The sequence below is a fragment of the Microtus oregoni genome, unplaced genomic scaffold (assembly GCF_018167655.1).
Source record: "Microtus oregoni isolate MIOR12 unplaced genomic scaffold, Mior012 000001F_ref0000356, whole genome shotgun sequence".
NCBI classification, from domain to species: domain Eukaryota; kingdom Metazoa; phylum Chordata; class Mammalia; order Rodentia; family Cricetidae; genus Microtus; species Microtus oregoni.
In genome coordinates, this window is record NW_024543060.1 from 90,036,644 (window position 1) to 90,059,245 (window position 22,602).

Consider the following 22,602-nt stretch of genomic DNA (forward strand, 5'->3'; position numbering starts at 1 on the left):
TTGGGTCCCTGCTTCTGGATGTCGTAATTGCATTTATGGACTGCTTTTCCAAGGAGCCTTTTAAACACTAACTTGCACACACAAGAGCACAGAAACCATAACTGCCATGTTATCTGACCATAATGAGAGGGAGGCAGGTCCAGCTGCAGCCAGAGTTTCAAGAAGCCCTTCCTCTGTGAGGACTCCAAGATACTTTCCCCAGTGTTTACCCAGCGGCCTGGATCAGAGAAGCGGGATCTGTGAGCCTTAAAGAGCAAGTAGTAGGTGTGGGTGCTTAAAGGTTGGCTTTATATATAATCTTCCTCCCCATCCCTACTTTTTCTTTCCAATTATATCTGTGTGTGTGTGTGTGTGTGTGTGTGTGTGTGCGCACGCGCGTGCAAGCACACATGTATTTAAGTTCACTGAGTCCACATAGTGCCGCCTCCATGAGCACTGTGTAGGAGCATCCACTGGGCATGGGCTGCATCCCTGAGAATGACTCTTTCCAAGCCCTCAGGTGTCGCCAGTAGCTACTCAGCTGGGGTGGAACTTGCATGGGAGTAGCTTCTGCATGCAGCTTCTGCTCTTGATGAAGGCTGCCCTTCTTTATTGTGGTAGGACTCTTGTCAGTCAGGCGGGCAGCTTTAGGAGGGACACACGAGGTATGTGTGTTGGGGGGAGGGAAGGTCCAGCTAGCCAGGGGAGCTGAGGCAGCCCTGTGAGCAGGGCATTAACATCCCTCCCCATACCTCCCTCTCAGGGTTAATCTTTGGGCGCTTTTTTCTTTTGATGTTTTTCTTCCTTTTGTTGTTGTTGTTTGTTTTTGAAAAGGGCCTACTCTGTAGCCCTGGCTAGCCTTGAAAGTCCTGTGAGCCAGGCTTGCCTCCCTCGAATTCAGAGATCTACTTGCTCTCTACATCTAAGTGCTGGGATTAAAGGCGCATGCTACTGCCTGGCCCTAATTTTGTTAACATTTTATCTAAAGTCTATAATTTCAGTAAGCTTACCTATCCTATGAAGTTTTTTTTTTCCTTTATATTTTGTTTTTGTGAGGCATGGTCTCACTGTAGCTCAGGCTGTCCAGGAATTCATTATGTAGTCCAGGCTGCCCTGAAATGCCCAGTAATTCTCCTGCCTCAGCTTCCCAAATGCTGGGAGTTACAGTTGAGCCACCGTGTTGGTTGGGCACTGATTAAGGTGTTTTTTCTTTTTATTAATTATGAGTGCTTCTTAAGTTTTTTTTTGTTTTTTTTTTTTTTTTGGTTTTTTCGAGACAAGGTGTCTCTGTGGTTTTGGAGCCTGTCCTGGAACTAGCTCTGTAGACCAGGCTGGTCTCGAACTCACAGAGATCCGCCTGCCTCTGCCTCCCGAGTGCTGGGATTACAGGCGTGCGCCACCACCGCCCGGCTAGTGCTTCTTAAGTTTAAAAAATTATTTTACATTTGCATATTTAAATAAACCAAAGCTTATCTTTAAATTTTCTTCTAAAATGTACATTAATTTAGGATCTGCTTACTTATTATTTACCAGAAGAGTCTTCCTAATGATTTTGTTTTTTATCTATTCAATTTTCTTTTACAGTTCAACATTTTTAATGTGGAAAGACAGAACAGATACAAATTAATTTAATTGATTTTTATTCCTTCTCTAGCAATTTTATATATGCTCTCTTGATTACTGTTCTATTGCTGCGAAGACGTTCTATGGTCAAGATAACTTATGGGGACTAAACAGTTTTTTTGTTTCAGAGGGTTTGTCCATTACCATCATGGCAGGAAGCATGGCGCTCAGCAGCCATGGCCCGGAGTAGTAACTGGGGGCTTATGTGTTGAGACAACCACCAGGAGGCAGAGAGACAGCTAAATGGCAATAGTATGAGCTTTGGAAGCCTCAAGCCTCCCCCTGCCCCTGTGTCCTCCCCTCCCCACCAGTGGCATACCTCTGCTAACACATAACCCTTCCAAATCATATCCACCAACCAGGGGCCAAGTATTCGAATATATGAGCTGGGGCGGGCTTCTCATCCAAACCCCCAGAAATGCACATGATGCATTTTTATAGTAGTCATTCCTACTCCCCTCTCTTAACCTCCTTTCTCAACATATCCCCCTCCTAATTTCATGCATTTAAAAAATAACCTATTGAGATTAGTTATGGCCGCTTGACTGGTCATGGGTATATGGTTATTTACCAGGGTTCATCTGACCCAGCGGCTGGTACCTGCCGACAGTTCCTCAGCTGGGGCGGGAGTCCTCTGTGTCCCCCCCTTCACGGTACTGGAGTGCTGGGACTGTGGAGATAACCACCGTTCCTGTCAGTGCGCGTGCTCCGAAGATCGCTTCACACTCTTGCCTTCTTCTCAGGCTCCTCCAGTCTTCCCGTTCCCTTTCCTTGGATGCTCCCTGAGCTCTGGGAAAGCATGGGGATGGGGCTGGTACAGCTGTCTCACTTAGGGCCGGGCACTCCCTCATTCTCAGTGCTTCCAGCAGCTGTGAGTCTCTTCACTGGCTGCTGCTGTAAAGAGACACTCGGTGACTCTGGCATATTCAGAGGGTAGTTTGACAACATGACACCGTATGCATGTAGTGAAGCAGCAGAAATAGTTGTCTCCCCAACTCTCTTGACCCTAGTCACGGACTTTTGAACAGGTTTATGGTACCAGGCACAAATTCCCTTCTGTAATAGGGGTCAGAAAGTGCCTGGTCGCACCCTTGATGTTTAACCCACTCTGGTGCCTTGTGCCTCTGGCACATCTTGCCTAGCTTGTCGGTATTGTAGCATCCACATGACTAGCCAGGTAAGACCACTGACAGCCTTCTCCTGCTAGTAGCCTGCCTAGCACTCTCTGGAGCTAGGAAACCTAGCAAGCAGGTCAGTTCTAATTTGATTACTCCATGCCCTGCAACCAAAGCATGCTGTGTCTTCAGCAGCAGGCTCCGTTTATCTACTTCTGGTAGACAACCAGAAACAGTGGTGGTAGCCTGTAAGTTTTGGGAGGTTGGGCCAACAGTCCACAGGGAGACATTCCACCTTTCACACTGGGCTAAGAAAATTGAAAGGAAATACTTTCTTAGAGTTTGGAGATGATACATTGCAGGGCAAATGTATCTGAATTTCCGGTGTTCCTGAAGTACTTATGAATTGAGCTCAGCGCCTGGAAATCTGTTATCTGCGGGAAAGACTGCAGGCGGACGATATGAGAGTGAGAACTAGAAACAAACAAGCCCGGAGCTGTGGGAGGTAGTCATAGTTGCAGGGAAAGGAACACGAAGAGAGTCCATAAAAGGAGTTTGGTTTTGCTGAGATCTAGTTGTTCTTTCTCCCCCACTCCCCCGGATGTGCTTTGGGTGTCAAATCTAAGTTCTCTGCCCCACTCTAGGATTTAAGGATTTTCTCCTATGTTTTGTTCTAAAAGTTGCCTTACTATATTGTACATTTAAGTCTGTGGTCCATTTTGGGTTAGTTTCCATAAAAGGTGTGAGCTTTTGGCTGAGGTTCATTTGTCTTCCTATGGATGTTGGAGATCTGTTGTCCCAGTCCCAGTGATGGCACTGGATTTTGTGTTTCTGTTGCCGAGCTTTGTTCATCTGCTTCTGGATTCTCTTGAGGTTCTCCCGGGTGGTGTATATGTCTTTTTGGAATATACTTCCCCGTCTTGCTTACTATAACTTTGTAGTAATTCTTAAGATTTTTTCCATATATTTAATATGTTTTCATATAACTTATGTATTTCTTAATAAATCTGTTAATGCTCTCAAAGGTCAATGTCAACACTAAGTGTTAATGTTTTCTAAACATTTGTTTTATCTTATTCATTTTGATCTTTAGTTATTTGATAATGTCAGTCACTCTCTAGCAGTTCTCCAGACTTAAGCATTTCATTTGAGCTGTGTGTCTGGTGTTGGGATATAGACTTGGGGTCCAGGGACCAGACTGCTCCCTCTCTAAGGTTCTGGAAATTTTATCTTCAGCCGTTATTTCCTGGCAGGCTTATGCAGACGAATAAGATGAAACCTCAACAGAAAGGCCTCTATGAACTATCTTTTATATCATGTTGAAGAACAATTTTCCATTAATCATTGTTAATATTTTCTTGTTATTAAGTTCATTACTGTAAGAAAATTCAAGTTATCTAACTTGGCCATTCTTTTTGCCTAAAGAATGAGATGCAGAATTGTGATTACAGATTCTGTGTATTCTTCCTGAATATAGAAAAGAGGTTTAGAACAACTGAAATAAAGAAAATAACGGAATACTTTACTGTACAGGTACGGATACTGGTGAAGAAAATTTTCTTTTCCTATTTGGGCCTGCTAGTGAATTCAAAGAATGACTTGGCTCTGGCTCAGGTTCTCAACATCCCTGATCGAGGACTGGGGAGAGAGGCCTTCACCACCTTGAAGCATGCTGCTCGAGAGAAACAGCTGTCCATGTTTTTGGTATGGATGCTTACACTTTCAGGACTGTTTATAACTCCGTGAGCAGTGACCTTTAATGTAGATTTCTTGTAATTATAATGAAACAATTTTTTAAGTAGTTAATTTATATTTTACCTCTGCATTTGAAAATCCATTGCTTTTTTTTTTTTTTTATCTTTTCCTGTGTCTTCCAAGTTTAGCAAAGGGGGATTTCTCTTTAGCAGTATTCTCTACATAATTATATATTATAGGCTGTTAGTCCTAATAAATAAATATACAATCTTCCTCTTCTTCCTTCTTTCTTTCCTTTCCCTTTCTTTTCTTTTCTTTTCTTTTCTTTTCTTTTCTTTTCTTTTCTTTGTGGTGCTTTACTATGCGGCCCAAGTTGCCCTCAGACTCTTAGTCCCCTTGCCTCTGTCTCACAAGTGGTGATACATGATTAACGTGTATCTCCGTGCCTGGCTTTGATAAACTCTTCTTGAGTAAGTGTTTCCAATGGTAGAGTCTTCAGACATTGGTTGCACACTGCATATGTGCATATCAAGGGCCGTGGGAAGTCCTTCACTGAAGTAGCACCCTCATGTCTTACCAACAGCCTTGTTATTTCATCTGTTGCTCTTCCTCAAACCATTGACCCCAGAACTTCCCCACAAATTACTGATATTCCATAATGTGCCTTTCTTAGGATACTTTGGGAGATACTGCTTGAGAACATGGTATCTTTTTGATGGAGATGTTCTTGGCGATAGCTATCAAATATGCATTTTTCTCAGTGTAAAGATAGGACTTTTACCTGCTTATCCTGGATGTAAAAACTTGCTGGAATCCAGTGATTATCCAGTACAAGTCTTGTTTCTCAGCAAAGGTGAAGTGAAGGTTTGGGCCCATGTAAAACAGAGTCATTGGCATTGAAAGTGAATTCTTCTACGTGATGATTTCAATAGCCAATTAGCCGTATAAGTGAAACTGTATTCTAAGCAAAGTCTGAATAGTAGTCATCTGCTCTTAAGGTGCAGCTATTCTTCCATCCTTGCTCCAACATTGCCCAGCATCTCAGTCTCACCTGCAGTCCACAGGGCACTCTTTCCTGTGATTATTTGCTCCTCAAAATGTGACATGATCCATAAAATGTTCCTCAATGTAACCATATACCTAGGATTATATAAATGTTCCTGGCTTCATTAGCTATATTGTAATTTAACTTCCATCTTCATTCACAGATGGCCACCTCGTTTATTAGAACACTAGAGCTTGGGGGGAAGGGATATGCCCCGTCCCCATCCGATCCTCTGCGGGCACATGTAAAAGGGCTTTCTGACTTCATCAATTTCATTGACAAGTTGGATGAAATTCTTGGAGAAATAAGAAATCCAAGGTAATAATTTATAAATTATAAATGTTTGTTGTTAATCTGTTTTAAAAGTTTACAGAATCAGAGGTAGGAATGAAGGGAATATTGAAATCACCAAACATCAGTATGAAGCATAGGTAAAGAAACAAAATATCAAACTAAATAAATCATAGCTGCATAACCTTCCTCTCCAAATTTCTGCCTTGCTATGATACTATTTTTTTGTGTGTGGAAGCTAAAAGTTGTGTTCAAACTAAATTTGTTTAGTGAAGATGATTATTATTTAACTCTATATATGGAAGAGACAAATTTTTCAGAACTGGAGGTGACCAAGTAATTTCTTTAAAGTGTTTATACTTAGCAGTAAAGGAAACCAATACCAAGAATGAAGAGGGAAATTGGGTTTTTCTATTTTTTCTTTTCTTTCTTTCTTTCTTTCTTTTTTTTTTTTGTATTTTTTGTATTTTTGTATTTTTCAAGACAGTGTTTCTCTGTGTAATAGTCCTGGCTGTCTTGGAACTTGCTTTGTAGACCAGGCTGGCCTCGAGCTCACAGAGATCCGCCTATCTCTGCCTCCTGAGTACTGGGCTTCAAAATGTGCACCACCACCACTAGACTATTTTTTAGTTTTTTTTTTCCATCTGCAAATCTTTTATCTAGTATTTGTTTTATGTGATATTAGAGGTAAACATTCTTTTTAAATTTAATAGACTTCCATTTATAGTGCAGATATGTTAGCTGTTTGGTTTGTAATAATTTTAGGGGGACTGGGCTAGACCTGTTAAAAATTGTGAATTGCTATCATTTTGATTGGTGCGCCACCATAGCATTGTTCAAATAAAGTAGCTGATACTTACTGAACATTTTATTTTATTGAACATTGTACTGAACTTTTTTGTGTAGATTATTACGTGATCAGTATAAGGTCTCACATGGTAGATAACATTACTATCCCTGGTTTAGAGATGAGGTGACCGAAGCATTGGGATCAGTCCATTTACCCTGGATGGCATAGTCAGTTAACAGCAGAGCTTGGCCTTGGATTAGTCCAGTCACGGATAGACATTTGCAGCAGGCTTTCTTTGACCCCAGCCAGCTCCCGAATCAAGACATGGAGACTTTTTATCAGTCCCCTTAGCTCTTAAAACTTAAATTAACCAGTTTCTCTTCATCCACGCTTCGCCTCAGGGATTTTTATCTTTCTTTCATTTTGTATGCTGTACTCCGTGTCTGTCTTTCTGGCAGCTGCCTGGCTGGCTGGCCCCAAGCATCTCCATCATTTTCTCTCTCTCTCTCTCTCTCTCTCTCTCTCTCTCTCTCTGTCTCTCTCTCTGTCTCTCTCTCTCTCTCTGTCTTCTCTCTCTCTCTCTCTCTGTCTCTCTCTCTCTCTCTCTCTGTCTCTCTCTCTCTCTGTCCTCTCTCTCTCTCTCTCTCTCTCTGTCTGTCTCTCTCTCTGTCTCTCTCTGTCTCTCTCTCTGTCTTCTCTCTCTCTCTCTCTCTCTCTCTCTCACCCTCTCACCTAGATTCCTCCTCAAACTTATTCTCTCTGCCTGCCAGCCCCTCCTATCCCTCTACTGCCTTGCTATTGGCCATTCAGCTTTTTATTAAACCAATCAGGTGCCTTAGGCAGTCAACACATCTCTATGTAATTAAACAAAGGCAGCAATCTTTACTTAAGTAAACAAATGTAGCCCACCTTTACATAGTTAATATTTCTCAGCAGACTTGCTTTTATGTCATCCTGAGAAACATCTTCCCAAGAATCAAATTCCATATTTCTTTTCTTTTTTACTTAATGTACGTGTAAGCCTGTGTGGATGGAATGAATCACATGCGTGTCATGACATGGGAATAGAGGCCAGAGGACAACCGACAAGAGTTGGTCCTCCAACATGTGGGTCCCAGGGATTGAACTCTGTAGTGATATTTCTTTCACTTTTTAATAAATAAAGCTTGCCTGAAGATCAGAGAGTAGAACAGCCACCCTGGTCAGCCTTGGACACCTGTAATCCCAGTAGCCGCCCTGTTCACCATAGAAGCTGAGTGGTGGTGGTGCACGCCTTTAATCCCAGCCCTAGAGAGGATATAAAACAGGAGGAGACAGCTCTCATCTCAGTCTCATTCTGAGATTCCTGGAGGCAGGGTCGCCATTTTTGGTCTGAGGTAGAAGTAAGAGCCAGTGGCTGGCTGCTTTGCTTTTATGTTCTTCTGGTTGAACCCCAATATCTGGGTTTTTATTATTTGTGCTACAGAACTCAGGTTGTCCAGCTTGGCAGCAAACATCTGTACCCACTGAGCCAACCCCAAATTCCATGCTTTAAAGGATTTTGTTCTGAATCACATTGTATCTCATATGGGTATCTATAATGTAAGAGCAGGAATGCGGATGTGAGCAGCCAAGAGTAAAAAGGAAGTGAGGCCATAGTGTGAAGCCTCAAGACCTGCCCCAGTGAACCTCCTCCTCAGAGAGGTTTGCAGCTTTCCCAAAAAGCTCCACCAGGTGGGAACCAAGTGTTCAAATGTGAACCTAAGAGATATTTCACTTTCAAATTCCCTACTTTTTTCTTTTGATTTGTTTCCTATTTATTATTCATCAATTAGTTATCAAGCTTGACAAATTTTGTGTTAATATTGGTTTCTCTACCAAATCATCCCTTGCCCTTGAAGACAGAGTCTCTGCCACCGTTTACTCCGCACCTTTGCCTGCCTCAGAGTGGTCGCGGGCACCTTCATCAGTACCTCGCGGGTTTTCCTTGCCCCCGCCCTGTCTTCTGGACCTCCTGGCTCTGCTTTCCATTGGTGAGCTCTTCTCGCTCAGACAGCTTTATTCTTAAAAGCCAACACGTGGACAAGGGCGTGGCTCAGCAGATGAGGGCACCTGCTGGGAACACCTGGTGACCAAGTTCTGTTCTTGCCCCTGAGAGTAGGAGAGAGTCGATTCCTGGAAGGTGTCTTCGGAGTGCTGAGTGCTGCCGCCCCTCCTGGAACAAGAATAAAAGAAGAAGAAAATAAAAGCCAATGGGGAGCAAACACATTTTTTTTTCTCACTTTTGGCTTTTTATGGTCTTACCATATTTTGTCATTCTAAGATTGTTAGTCATATTTAACTTCAGCTGGGTGTGGTGACTCACACCCGTTTCAAGCACTTAGGAGGCTGAGAGAAGAAAATTGCTTCAGTTCAAGCCAGGGCTCCAGTGTGAGACCTTCCCTCAAGATGAAAAAAAAAAAAAAAAAAAAGCAAGAGGAATTTAACATTTGTATTTGCTTTCTACGAGTTTCTGGTTAGAGTTTTGTTTGGGCCTGTATTCTTGGAAGGTATGGTGATTCCAACCGTCCTTTCCTTTTTAAATGAGGCTCTGTAAAGCCGATAAGCAGCCTTGTGTACTGGGCTTAATTACAGCACTGTGGTCAGTTGGCCCTTTTGTTAGGGACTGAACTCTGCAGACCTCAGATAACTGCATCATCTCTTGTGTTTTTCCAAATTATCCAGAAGTCCATGCTTTAATCCCCGCAAGCCTAAACTCTGCCCTGTGATGGACGGGCTTGTTGACACCGAGCTGGAGTGTGTAGTGTTATCCCCTGTATGTTCGGGCCTTGCTGGCCCTGGCCCTGGGTCCTCCCTGGCTCGCACTGCGGAGTGATCCTGCCTTCCATACATGGTGGAAGAGGCCCACTAGCTTGACTGCTGAGAATGAGAGAGGGGACCTAGAGTATAAGCACATGTCCAGTTTTCTACACCCACCCTTGGTTGGAAACAGCCCTGCGATGGGGTCTTCAGTTTCTGAGGATCCTTCTGACCAGGCGTCCTGTATTCTCTCCTCACAGTGACTTGCTTTTATCTTTGTTTCTCTTCTGGGTTGTTAGCGCTTGTCTACCTGCCCTGTCTTTACTTTGACGGAATTTCTCTGCTATTACCAGTATTTTTCTTTCCTGTGTGGATTAAAAAAATCTGCTTTGCTCTTTTTTGACTTGAGTAAAGTTTGGGAAGAAAGCTAAGACAAATGCATACATTCAGTTCAATGAATCTGTTAAAATTTCAGCTGACTATATGGTTGGGGAAACTGACTAAGTGGTTGGAAATGGAATTGTTTATAGGCACCCAATATGAGAGAGTATATTTCGTCAACTTGAGCAGCCTTTTATTTGAGGTGTTCATTTTGGTCATAACAAATACTCTATCTTTTGAGGAAGGCACTAAGGAAGTCGGCATCTAAATACTATCTTCAAGTGGGAGCTTAAGGAATCCACTTTAACAATCTGGTCTTTTTCTTTTTAGCAGCAAGTATATGTTAATTTTGTAATTCAAAATAGTAAAACTATTAAAAGCTAAAAACGCACCCTGTTTATGAGATGCGTGAGAGACAGTGGGTGTACCTAGGCTGTCCTGGTCTCTGGGAGCTTGTGATAAGGTGTAGAAAGATGCCTGGAAAAGTCTTACAGTTGAGCTTAATCTAAAGGGTGAACGTGCAGTGAGCCAGATGTGGAGGTGTGAATAACCTACCAGACTTCTGCCCCATTGGTCCTTTTGTCTTTAATTTTATACTTTTTCTTGACTTCTTTAGCCATAGTCTATAAAGATAGTAAGACAAACCCAGAAAACTGTGTTTTCTGTCCAGTTCTCCATCCTTTTGCTCAGATTCATGAGAATTTAGTTTTCTTTTTGTCTCCTCCTTTCTATCCTGACATGCATGTCTTCGTAGGCAGTAAACGTCATAAGAGCCTACTGTCCTCACTAATGTGCTGGCCATAGCTGTTGATGCAGAGCTGAGGATAATTTGCTTGTTTACTCTCAAGCGGCTCTCACCGCCCCTCTCTGCTCCTCTGCTCCTCTGCTCGTGCATCCTTACCATCTGGAATGTTTCCACTCCTCATATTTGACCGCTTCTTAGAACTTCTGTGATGTCATCTCTCATCTTCTACCTCTCTAACTTCATACGTGGAAATTCTTATGAATCTCTTCCTTGGGGAAACCCAACCAGTGCCGAGTGAGTTCCCAGGACTTCAAATTTAATGTATGCCAAAATATTAATATTCATCTTCCTCTGAAAAACTGCATGCCACCTGAGTGGATTCACCCTTTCCCCTCCAGTGACCCAAGTCTTATGTCTCTTAAGTCCTTTTCCCTGTCGCGGTCTTAGCTTACTTTTTTTTTTTTTTTTTTTTTTAACATTTTCACATCTTCTCTTGTCTTGTTCCTGTAACTGCTACCTTATTTCTAGTTTTCGCTGTCCTTTTCTTTTTCACCTGAATTGTTCATTCTGCTCCTTGAGCCTGCATTGCTCTATCCTGTTGGTTTCTTGATGCTGGTGTGGTCTTCTCAAAATAGCTTTTGATAGTATCATGATTAAAGACCTTCAACGGTTCCATGCTGGGTACAGGATAAAGCCCCGGAGTTCAACGGTTCCATGCTGGGTACAGGATAAAGCCCTGGAGTCATGGCTGATGTGCACAGTTGTGTATAATTTACCTTCCACCTTTCTCTCCTGTTTCTTTATCCTCTTTGTTTCTTTACTTCACAACTTAAGAGCTAAAGACATGTATCCTCTTGCACCTGGTGAGAAGTTTGTGCTTATCTTATAAAGGAGGCGTTATAATAAACATTGGGTCTAAGGAATATAATGAAAATAGTTGGATAGGAAAGAAGGGGAAAAATGGAAAAATCCAGATTGTCGCTCAGTATCCTTTGCCAGGCCTTCAGGAGGCCTTCTTAGCCAAGCCGGCTGCATTTCTGCACTTTGCCAGTAGGTGCCACCATAAAACGCATGCCACACCTTTACCTGAGAAGTGTCTCCGAAGCTTCAGCTTTTCCAAAGGAGATTCTATTGTTATAAGAATTTCACATTGCTGTACTTAGGCTTACCACACAGCTTTTTAATGCATACCTGTGTTGTATATGGACTAAATATATGGCTACAGAATATTTATTTGGCTGGAAATTACTTGTCTCGTGTATTGTTCGTTATTTTTTTGTTTGAAAAGACTTCAGAAGTATTTTGATACTATTTATGTGTCTTAAATCATAATTTTAAGAATGTTAAAGCAAATAGTTTTCAAATTCTTGAATATATAATGGGAAAGCCTTGTATTTTGTTTAGCAAAATGAAGAGTAATCAATTGCATGAAAGTATTTGTTCCTATTGTTTAGTATTTTCTTCCATCCATTTAATTTGTAGCTGTGCTTTTCATTACCAGCCTCGTTGTATTTTCTGCCCAGGGACTTGAGTGTGATGGAGTGGGAACTACAGTTCAATTCTTTCCTCTAAATTCTCCTTTTGATGTTTATCTAAATTAGCAAAAACTGTATCTTTTGGGAATGACTCATTCTTCCTTCCTCTCTTCCATTCTCGCTCCCTCTGTACTTTTAGTGTCATTCTTTGCTGTGGGACAGCAGTCTGCACCCTGTCACTTGTATTTTAAATAAACGCTGATTGGCCAGTAGCCAGGCAGGAAGTAGAGGTGGGGTGACCAGGCAGGAAGTAGAGGTGGGGCAATGAGAATTCTGGGAACACGGAAGTTTCAGTCTGCAGTCATCACCCAGACAGAAAGGAAGCCATACACAGAGCAAGCAAGATGTGGCTGCCTCGCCGATAAAGGTACCAAGCCACGTGGCCAACACAGACAAGAATTATGGGTTAATATAAGTTATTAATAATAAGAAGCCTGAGCTAATAGGCTAATCAGTTTATGATTAATGTAGACCTCTGTGTATTTCTTTGGGATTGAACAACTTTGGGACCTGTTGGGACAGAAACCTCTGGCAACAATACTCCTCCCCTCAAATGTTTTTTTTTTTTTAATCTTAAAAACCAATGCATATCTGGGTGGTCTGGAGTACTGGGTTAAAACTTGTGGAGCTTCTAGTTCTAAAAGCAACAGGTTGAATTAAGTTACAGTATTGTCAGCTAGACTAGGAAGTCTGTTGGTTGGCTTAGGTAGGGAGTGTATGAACTCACCATAGTAGCAGTGTTCACAACGTTTGCTGTTGGCCAGAATTAATCTTGGCAAGTAGTTAAAGCATATAAATATTTTCCTAGATGCAATCTGGCAATGATTTATACCATCTTGAGAATTCAGCAATTTTCTCTTACCAAATTACCCAAATGATAGCCTTTTCTTAGTATTATTTGAAATTTTTATTCTCATAATTTGCAACTAAGAAATTCTTTCATATTTTATTATCCTTTGAATCTCTATCAAAAATATTTTTGATGGTTTATTTGTAGTTTCAATAAACCTATGTAATTGACCTAGCTACTTCAATAAAAGGATAAATTTAAAAGCCACTTGAAAGATCATTATTAATAAAAAGGATTTTTATCAGGCTGGTAACCTAACTGAACATTTCCTAGTTGGCAGACGCATTGCTCATATCGGTCTATAAACCTGGACTTCACATTCACGCTGAGTAAAGGATAGAATGGCTTAAGCACATATATAATGTATTGTAAACAATTTTTTTGCAAATTAATGAAGCTACCAGAGCAGCAGAAAGTACCAGTGTGCTAATTATGGATTAATTTGGGCTATATTTCACCCAATTTGTCTGTTCTTTTAATAGAAATATGTTTAAAGTAACAGCTTCAAAGAAAGTTCTTATATAAGTGAAGGTGTTCCTAGAATCAGCCTAGACTCTAGTTAGGGAAGTACGGCAGACAGATTCCTTGCAATGTCCCTTTCATTGACAAAAATTAATAATAACAGATAACATTTTTAAGTACTTTTTAATGCTTTGAATGAATGGGCAAATGTGATTTAAAAAAAAAAAATACAGACCAAGGATCAGGTGAAGAAGAAAAGCCAGAGAGACAAGTCAAAGTGGAACAGGCCAAACAGCGTTCTCAGTGAACTGGATTCTATTCTGTGGGAGGGAAGGATGAGTGTGTGGTTGGGGGTTGTGGACATGTGTGGAATCCAGTGATCAACCCCTTAGGAGCTGTCCGCATTGTGGCACCTGTGGTAGCACACCTGTGGTGTGGCCCAGGGCTCTGCCTGTTTCCACCTTCCCAGACCTGTGGTACACTCCACTGCATCAGGCTTGTGATGTGTAAGCTGGGGATCCAAGCCAGGAACTCATGCTTGTGTGGCGAGCATTTTACCCAATGAGCACTCACTCCAATCCAGAAATTCCCTTTGTAAAGCCACTAATGTCTACAGGACAGCTCAAACTGAGGTCTAATAGGAAGACATGATCACCCTCCAGGGATGATCCCCCAGCGTAAAGACGGACAAGGACTGTGTACCCCGATGCAAGGGTTCCTGTAGAAACCTAGTTGACTTGCAGGGTGGTGATGGCGAACACCTTTAGTTCCAGAACTCAGGAGGCAGAGGCAGGTGGATCTCTGTGTGTTCGAAGCTGAGTGTTCTTGGAGTCTTCAGCTAAAACAGGGCTCCTTCGTTCAATGACATCCGTTGTCTCCCGCGGGTTCAGTGGAGACTGGCAGTGAAGAGTGTAAATGGAATTCCCCTCTCAGAGCTGACGTGTGCACGAATTGCTTCCCACCTAGCTCTCCATGGCAAGTCCTCTGTGCTACAAATGCAGCTATATTGTACCCTTCTCAGAGAAAGTAATTCAGTACACAATGAAAAGTAGGATCGGGAGTGAGGGCCGATGGGATATGATTCCTACGATAGGAGATGTGGGAGAGGCCGAACTAGTGAGTTACGACTGAACTTTCCGTCCTCTGGCTGCCTCCTGAGTTTCCTTTTCTATTTGGATCAAATATTTACCCCATCAATCACATTTTCACATACTTGTTAGAATACCTGACTAAGATGTATAACCCGGTGATAAGGTATTGAGGACAGAAACTTAAGTTCATAGTTTTCCTTTATGCTACAACAGAAGAGAAGTATAGTAGCATCCCCAAGGTAAAGAGAGGCAGATTTGCCACGACTCCACGTCACACCAGACACTTCTTCCTGGGCACACCCTTTCCCGGGATACCTCATGGCTTCAACAGAGAGGCCTCATACGCCCCATTGGACACCACTGACTTCTTCAGAGCAGACCATCCTGCTGTGTTTCTCACACTGGGCCTGTGCCAATACCGGGAGCAGCAGCTGCAACCCAGATTCAGGCTCATAAGGAAACACTGACTTCAGGTTTTGAAAAAAAAAAAAACAAAAAACATTGGTCTATTGGCCCTAAGTCTAGTTTTTGGTTTGCTCGGATCATTACTAACTAACTTAATTTTCTCTTCTGTATATACTAATGCTTCTTGCATGGTGGGTAAGTATTTCTTTCAGATCTGGCTTCTTTCCTCTTCCCATCCTGGAAGACCATGTGATCTAGGACAAGGTATTTCTCTGTGAAAATGAGTTCAGTGGCAGCTTATTGAGTTGGTTTTAAGATTAAGGAAACATTCTAGACATTCACTGAGAGGTGACTGTTTTTCTTGTCTTAGTAGTGTATAAAGTTGCATACTTTACATATATCAGATAAATAGAAATTCATCTGATCTGCATCAATTTCATACATAACTAAAATATTTTTTTCTCAGCTTTCAAATCAAGGAAGATGTAACTTGTGCCATGCTGGGTTTTAGAAAGACTTTATTTTGTTGCTCATGGTTTTTCTCTTTCCCTCAAATGCTTTGCTATTTGATCTGTAAGGTCAGAGTTATATTCTTTGAAAGGTGTTAACACTGAAAAATACTTTTTCCAGCTTATAAGCTTACTGTCATTTACAAAGCTTTCAGAAGCTCACTCTTCTTTCTATTTTCAGCCTGGCAGGGGGCCGGATATTGTCGGTGCTAAAGATGCAGCTGATCAAAGGCCGCAACAGTGAAGATCCTTTCTACAAAGCTGTAGAGGAAGTTGTTCGGGATTTGGATATGAGGATTAAAAATATTATCAGTTCTCAAGAAGGCATAGCCGTCAGCACCACCGGCGTCAGTCCTGCAGCGGTAACGGATTTATTCTTCATTGTCCTTCTGTATGAAACATGATCTCTTCTATTCATTGCGGAAATTGTTTGCCCCCGCTACTCAAGTCAGAAGAATGCATTTTCTGTGTTTTAAGATGATGCCATCAAATTTGATTTTCTCAATAGGATTATGTTCAACTTAGGTAAATCAAAACATCTTTAGAGCAAAGGTGTTTGTTGAAATAAGGCATTGGATAATCTCCAGTCTATCTTTCAGCACTGGATACTTAAGGTGCTTAGGGCTACTTTTCAATAATAATTTTTATAATATCATTATTTTTCTATTTACTTTGATGTAAAATAATAGTCTGGTTTTGACCACAATGCTCATCTCTCTGCAGGACAGCAGCGGTCCTACTGGAACAGGTTTTTCCTTCAGAAGTTTACTTTCCATTCATAGAGCTATATAATTGTTATTACTAACTACATTTCCAGTTGATTACAATTCAGCCTTCCACATACTTGGGAATCTTCTAATTATACAACATATACTTCTTCCTTGGCTTTCTTGCATAGTCAGTTTTAATGGATCATTACTACAGAAATGAACTACTATGATTTTAAGTGCAGAACGGAATTTTAGACTATTATGGTGGGTCTGTCTTTTTCTTTTTTCTCTTTCTTTTGTTTTTATTTGAGATGAAGTCTTTCTGTGTCGTCCAGGTTGGTTTGGAAGTCACGATGTAGCCCAGACTGGTCTCAAACTCCTATCGTAGCATTCTGAATGCTGGAATTACAGTGTGAACCATTGTGCCTATCTACATTGTGGTATTTATTTGGTTAACAAAAGGCCCTTTTCATTAGGTGTCCCCATGGCAGGCCGTGCATGAAGAAATTCTTTTGCTTTTGCTGTTTATTCATTCTTTCATCCATGGGCCTTGGTGGTCATTTTTATCTATTTTACCACAAAAATGCATGTTCTTAGATTTACTTCAAAGGCATCATGGGGAAGATTCTGGGATGCTACCCCAATTATTTCATGTGCATGCCAACATTTTGAGTAACTAGCTTGGCACAAAACACAAGAAAGCTATCGCTGCAAGTGTAAGCCAGGAACCACTGCCATCTGAGATCACTCCGAGTGCCAGTTTCTCATCTGTAGGCAAACAAAATCCTGACCCAAACCACCTGTTCTCAGTCTTATGTTTTCCACTAAACCACGGACTTTGAAAACATCATCAAATAACACTCAGCGAAGGTACTATTAGCCTGTAGCCCTCTCTGATACCAAAGTAAACCATGTGGTAGGTACTAGGTGAGGGTAGGCTCGCTGAAGGTACTATTAGCCTGTGGCCCTCTCTGATACTGATGTAAACCTGTGGTGAGTCCTAGGTCAGCATAGGCTCTTGGTTTTAGTTTGAGTGCAGCTGTGTGTTACAGTTTGTCTGGTGGCCTTAGCTGACAGAGACAGAGACAGAGAGAGGCCAAAGCCGTGTTGGTAAGTGCGGAGGCAACTGGCTCAAGTCCACCGAAGCCCTGAAAGAGTAGCTCTGATGTTTAGGCACAGTGTCCCTCACCTCAGTGGACAAGGCGCTGCCGTTGCTCTTTGGCAAGTGAGAACATCTTGGGTGTAGGGAAGCTGAGTATTTCTCAGAGTCCCGTACTACATAATTGGTAGGGTATTTCTAGCCCAAGAATTCCCGAGAGTTGATGTCCATGTGTCTCTGGATATGACACGGCACCATGCATTGCCACCTCCTCCTTTATTGATGTCCATGTGTCTCTGGATATGACACGGTACCATGCATTGCCGCCTCCTCCTTTATTCTCTAGTTACTCCTTTCCCGGCTCTCCCTTTTAATCTGTTTCAGCACTGTTCAGACCATTTCATTTCAAAACCAAGTTATTGTAATCTTTTAATTTGCTGTAGCTGTTTCCATATTTGACAAATTTTACCCTAAAATATATTTTACACATTGCTGTTGTTGATTTTTCTAAAGTCTAACTAAATAAGATTATTGTATTTACTTGCTTAATAAAGCAGACTGCCCTATAACTTCCATGAACTCTTCCTTCTGACCAAGGTGCCTGGACCTGTCCTAGTCCCTGGTCTCTGCAGCTCCTTCCTCTCTGTGAGCTGTCCTAGTCCCTGGTCTCTGCAGCTCCTTCCTCTCTGTGAGTTGTCCTAGCCCCTGGTCTCTGCAGCTCCTTCCTCTCTGTGAGCTGTCCTAGCCCCTGGTCTCCGCAGCTCCTTCCTCTCTGTGAGCTGTCCTAGCCCCTGGTCTCTGCAGCTCCTTCCTCTCTGTGAGCTGTCCTAGTCCCTGGTCTCCGCAGCTCCTTCCTCTCTGTGACTCCTCTTAGCTCCATTCTCTCCACAGCTTTCTCACCATGATGAGTTGGGTGTTTCTACCACACTGTGCGTGTGTGTACTGGAAATATCACTTCACTCTGTAACTTTTTGCTGACTTATTTGTCTTATCAAGTAGGCCATGATTTCTCTGAAGGTAGTGCTTTTCACCTTAGAAGCCTTAGATTCTTAAAATAATGCTTAGAACATAGGGTAATCATGAATTTTCATTTGATTAAGCCTTTCGTTTTGCATTTTTGAGATAGGGTCTAAGTATAACTAGGCTGATCTTAAACTCATGTAACTGAAACTAGTCTCACACCCATGCTCTTGCCACCCCCTTCCCCGTGCTGGGGAAATAGGCGTGCACCACATCTGACTCTTGATCAGATCCTAAGTTCATGGAGGTTTGCTTTGGATTGCCAGAGCCCTGCCCTTTTGTACAAGAGAAAAAACACACAGATATTAAGAGATAAGTCATGGGGTTGAGGCTAACTAGATAGCGATTAGATTTTTCTGTCTTATAAGCCTAATGTTATTCACATCAGAAACAAATGTCGTCCTTTGATGATATTCTTATATGTCTGAAAATTGGTAAAATTGATTATAGTGTGGGTTAAAGGAGAAATGTCTAGATAGCTTATAGCTATAGCTGATTTTCTGTGATTTCACCAATAAAGAAAGAAAAATGACATTTGAAATGGAAATTCATGACTGATTCACCTAGATGAGGTGATTATTATAATTTAAAATTAATTTTTGTTCTAGCCAAAATCTTTTGCCATAAACCATGACACTGCATACTGCAGCAGAGATGCTGTGAAAATTTTGCTGGTTCTTTTGGATGAAGACGCGGCCAATGCTCCAACCAGAAACAGAGCAGAACTTTTATATAACGACGAGAGCACAGTGCCACACAGCGGGGCTTCTTTTCTCACGCTCTTCAGGTGTGTGGTGTGGCAGCTGGACGTGTGTGTGTGTGTGTGTGTGTGTGTGTTTGTATGCACACATACCTTGCTGATTATCAGGAATTTCTACCTATGATAGGAGACTTGGAAGCAGCTGGACAATATGGAAAAAGCAAACAAAAAATAAAGGAAAATTGGACATTTCACTGTAGCACAGTTATATTTATAATGTAGCACTTAAGAGTGTGGCAGATGATTTGGGTTTAAGTGTTTTGCTGTAAAAATACTTGTTTTGGTATGCATCAAGAACCTTGTTAAACCGCAGTCCTTCAAGCGGTTCCTTTAATAGTGTCCGCACTGTCTAAGTGGAGAATTGAGACTTAAGAGAGATGTCATGATATTCCCTAGAGAGCTCAGTTAACAAGTAGCCAAGGTTTCCTCTCCCAGCCTTGAAGTCTTTCTTTGTGGACCACTGTTCTGCATAAGAATAGGACGGACGTGCACACCGTATCATAGCAGAATCAGCCTCTGTTGGGTCCTTGTGCACTGCGGAGGAAAGGATTTGCTAGGTGCGTGTTGGAGTTGTACACAGACCTTGATGCTGCCTTGCTCTTGCCTGCAGCAGCTGTAATCCATACCATCGCCAGACTGCTACCGTTGCTGTTAACCCACAGAGACCTGGTGTGAGGGGAGACGCATAGGTGCGGCACAGATGGGCCCTCTTAAGAACTCTGACAGTGTTGTTTCCCTAGATGACCTTTCTGTAGTGTGCGTCCGTAGTGGCCGCTCGTTGTCCCGTTCCTACCAGGTGTTTGTCCTACGTCGTTGACTTTACTCCTCTGACTGTAATTGTCTCCTGGAATCTTTATCACGATTACAGTTTTTTTTTCCTTGTAGATGTTTATGGGAGTAGAGAGAACACTAATTTAAAAGCTACTCTGGTTTATGAGTGTCATAGTTCATTTTAGTTACTACCAAAAGATGTCTTAGACTGGGTGATTGATAAATAAATTCATTTCTTATAGTTCTGGAGCCTAAAAATTTAAGATCACAGTGTCAGCAGATTGACTGCTGTTTGTAGGCAGAGGCCTGCCTGTTCCTCATGAGTTGCACCTGCTCATGCTTCTTACTGTGGTAGAAAATTTGAAAGGACAACAGTGGCCAAACAGGGTCTCAAGCTCTTGTATAAGGACACTAGCCTGAACACCTTCTAAAGGCCTTCCCTCTTAATATTGTTTCATTGGCAATTAAATATCAATATAATTTTGAAAGGACAGAAACATTCAAGCTCTATTAATTCGTGTCTTTTTTTTTTCTTATATAGGTCTCCCACACAAGTAGATAATACATCAATTAAACCCCTCAGAGAGCGAATCCATAAGTCAGTACAAGCAGAAAAAGTTAAGGTATAATAAAGTTTGATCATAAAATGGTAAATATTGTTTTATTTTGGAAGAAATAAATATACAAACCTGGGTCGGATATTGTAAATATGCAATTCATGTAACACAATAAGAAGGAAATGAAAAATAAGCCATGACAATGACAGTTGGTATAGAAAAACATTGTTTTCACATAATCTTGACCTATCTGTAGCTTTTTAATTTACTGGAGTAAATGAAAGAAAGGCATACGCAGTCGCAAATGTTACGCCATTGTCTATGGCACAAGTGAGAGGGAAGTAAGGACGCTGTAGGATAGAAACCAATAAATAGTAGTTTATTTTTGAAGATTTTTTTTATAGGAAGAGAGTAAAGAAACTTGATATGTCACTTACAAATAGAAAACTATCTGAGCTGGGTGTCCTGGGCATCTCCATGATCCCGGCAGCCTTACACTCTGGTGTCTAAGGCACCTCGGCCAGCCTGGGTGCATGGTGAGATCATGTCTTAAGCAAGCATATAGGCAGAAAACCCCCCAATGTAGTCTACTCCCTGCTATTTTAGATACAACCATTCCAAGATCAGATAGAACTCTTATGCTTTTTGTATTTTGATATGTATTTCGTGGTTAATCATTTTTTTTCCTCACCTGTACCTGGCCTTCTTGCTGTAAGAACATGCTACCTTGTAACTGTAGTGTTCTGAGTTGGATCTGTCACCGAGGGCTTTGGAAGTTCTCTCTGTGGTGCCTGAAGAGGGCCTCTAGCAGGAGACATAGTCACACTAGTTCTCAACAACATGGAATGGGAATCAAAAGCTTTGCTTAGATTGTGTATTAACAGTAAATGAAGTAATTTTATAAGAAAATTTCTGTTCTTGCTACACATGAAATTGAGAAAGGCATACTATCCTAAACAGCATAGTTACTGTCTTTTTATTGGTGTTTCCTATAGGTGATGCTCTAATGGGTACAGGTGACATGTAGGTGCCACCACCCTCTGACCTACATCGTCTTACCATGCTTTTTATAACTTGTTTGTCTGAGGAAGGGGATCAGAGAGTGTCACTATGTGGCCCAGGCTGGATGGAACGCTATACTACCTCAGTCTACAGAATACTAATTAGAAGTGTACACCATTGCATTTACTCCTCGTTATAACTTTATAAACACGTTTCTAAGTCTTTGTGAGCAGTAGAAAGAGTTGCTGGAAATCTTGAGTGACAGGAAGACTTGTGGTGAGCTGATACAGCCGAAGTTGTGTTCCCAGGGACCACAGGTACCCAGTGAGGAGGGAGTCTTGCCACCGTCAGCTCCCGGGGACCGCGGGTGCCCAGTGAGGAGGGAGTCTTGCCACCGTCAGCTCCCGGGGACCGCGGGTGCCCAGTGAGGAGGGAGTCTTGCCACCGTCAGCTCCCGGGGACCGCGGGTGCCCAGTGAGGAGGGAGTCTTGCCACCGTCAGCTCCCGGGGACCGCGGGTGCCCAGTGAGGAGGGAGTCTTGCCACCGTCAGCTCCCGGGGACCGCGGGTGCCCAGTGAGGGGGGGGCTTGTCACTCTTTTCTAGTTTCTGTCAAAAATAGCTTTCCAGCCGTGTGCATTTTTACACCTTTTTTTCCAGCTTCTCACTTCTTTGTGATTAACAGACTGTAGTTGTCTAGTTCTTCAGTGAAAAATATGGAACAAAATTTTTTCTAATATGGGAATGGCTTTCATTAGTTTTAAAGATAATTTATCGCTCAAAATGAAATTGGCTTTTATGAAGCAGCTGGAAAGGTGGCCATTCCCGTATCTTTCAAGCTACGGTGAGTGATTTTATTGCTGTCACCTTTGCAAACATCTGAGTGAATTAGAACACTAGTCCCTGGTTATATGGCATAAAATGTAATTACTAAATATAATATATAATTACATTTTAATCAGTAAATACTCTTAGTAATATCCAGCATAATGTAAATATAATTTGAAGTGTTAAAAGGCTGTGAGGTGACTTCTAATGGTTTGGGGAATTCTCGGCATCATCATCAATGGTTATGGACTAAGTGCGATTGATGATGTATCCGCATTTTATGTATAGACCAGACAGGAATACTGGAATGTGCTCCTGCTCCTGGGATAGCTCAGCAGTCTCACTGCAGAATGCACTTCTAGACTGCGTGTTTTCCCGTCCTAGTTCATAGGCTGACTTTCCTTCTTCCTTCCCTGCCTCGCCCTCCAGTGTCTCTGCGCACACGTAACCCAGGCTGACCTTCAGCTTCCGAGCCTCCTGCTTTAGTCAGATGGTGGCGCACACCTTTAATCCCAGCACTCGGGAGGCAGAGATAGGCGGATCTCTGTGAGTTCGAGACCAGC

General features: G+C 42.0%; 1 protein-coding gene across 1 annotated transcript in view; it reads left to right on the forward strand.

Annotated features, from left to right (window-relative positions):
• Window positions 1–22,602, forward strand: part of LOC121459635 (PARP1 binding protein) — a 40,082-nt gene that overhangs the window by 15,649 nt on the left and 1,831 nt on the right. The window contains exons 6-10 of the mRNA XM_041669538.1: window positions 4,251–4,421; window positions 5,621–5,775; window positions 15,476–15,656; window positions 18,732–18,910; window positions 20,196–20,277. Coding sequence (XP_041525472.1) covers window positions 4,251–4,421; window positions 5,621–5,775; window positions 15,476–15,656; window positions 18,732–18,910; window positions 20,196–20,277 — 768 coding nt within the window. The remainder of the gene's footprint in view (window positions 1–4,250; window positions 4,422–5,620; window positions 5,776–15,475; window positions 15,657–18,731; window positions 18,911–20,195; window positions 20,278–22,602) is intronic.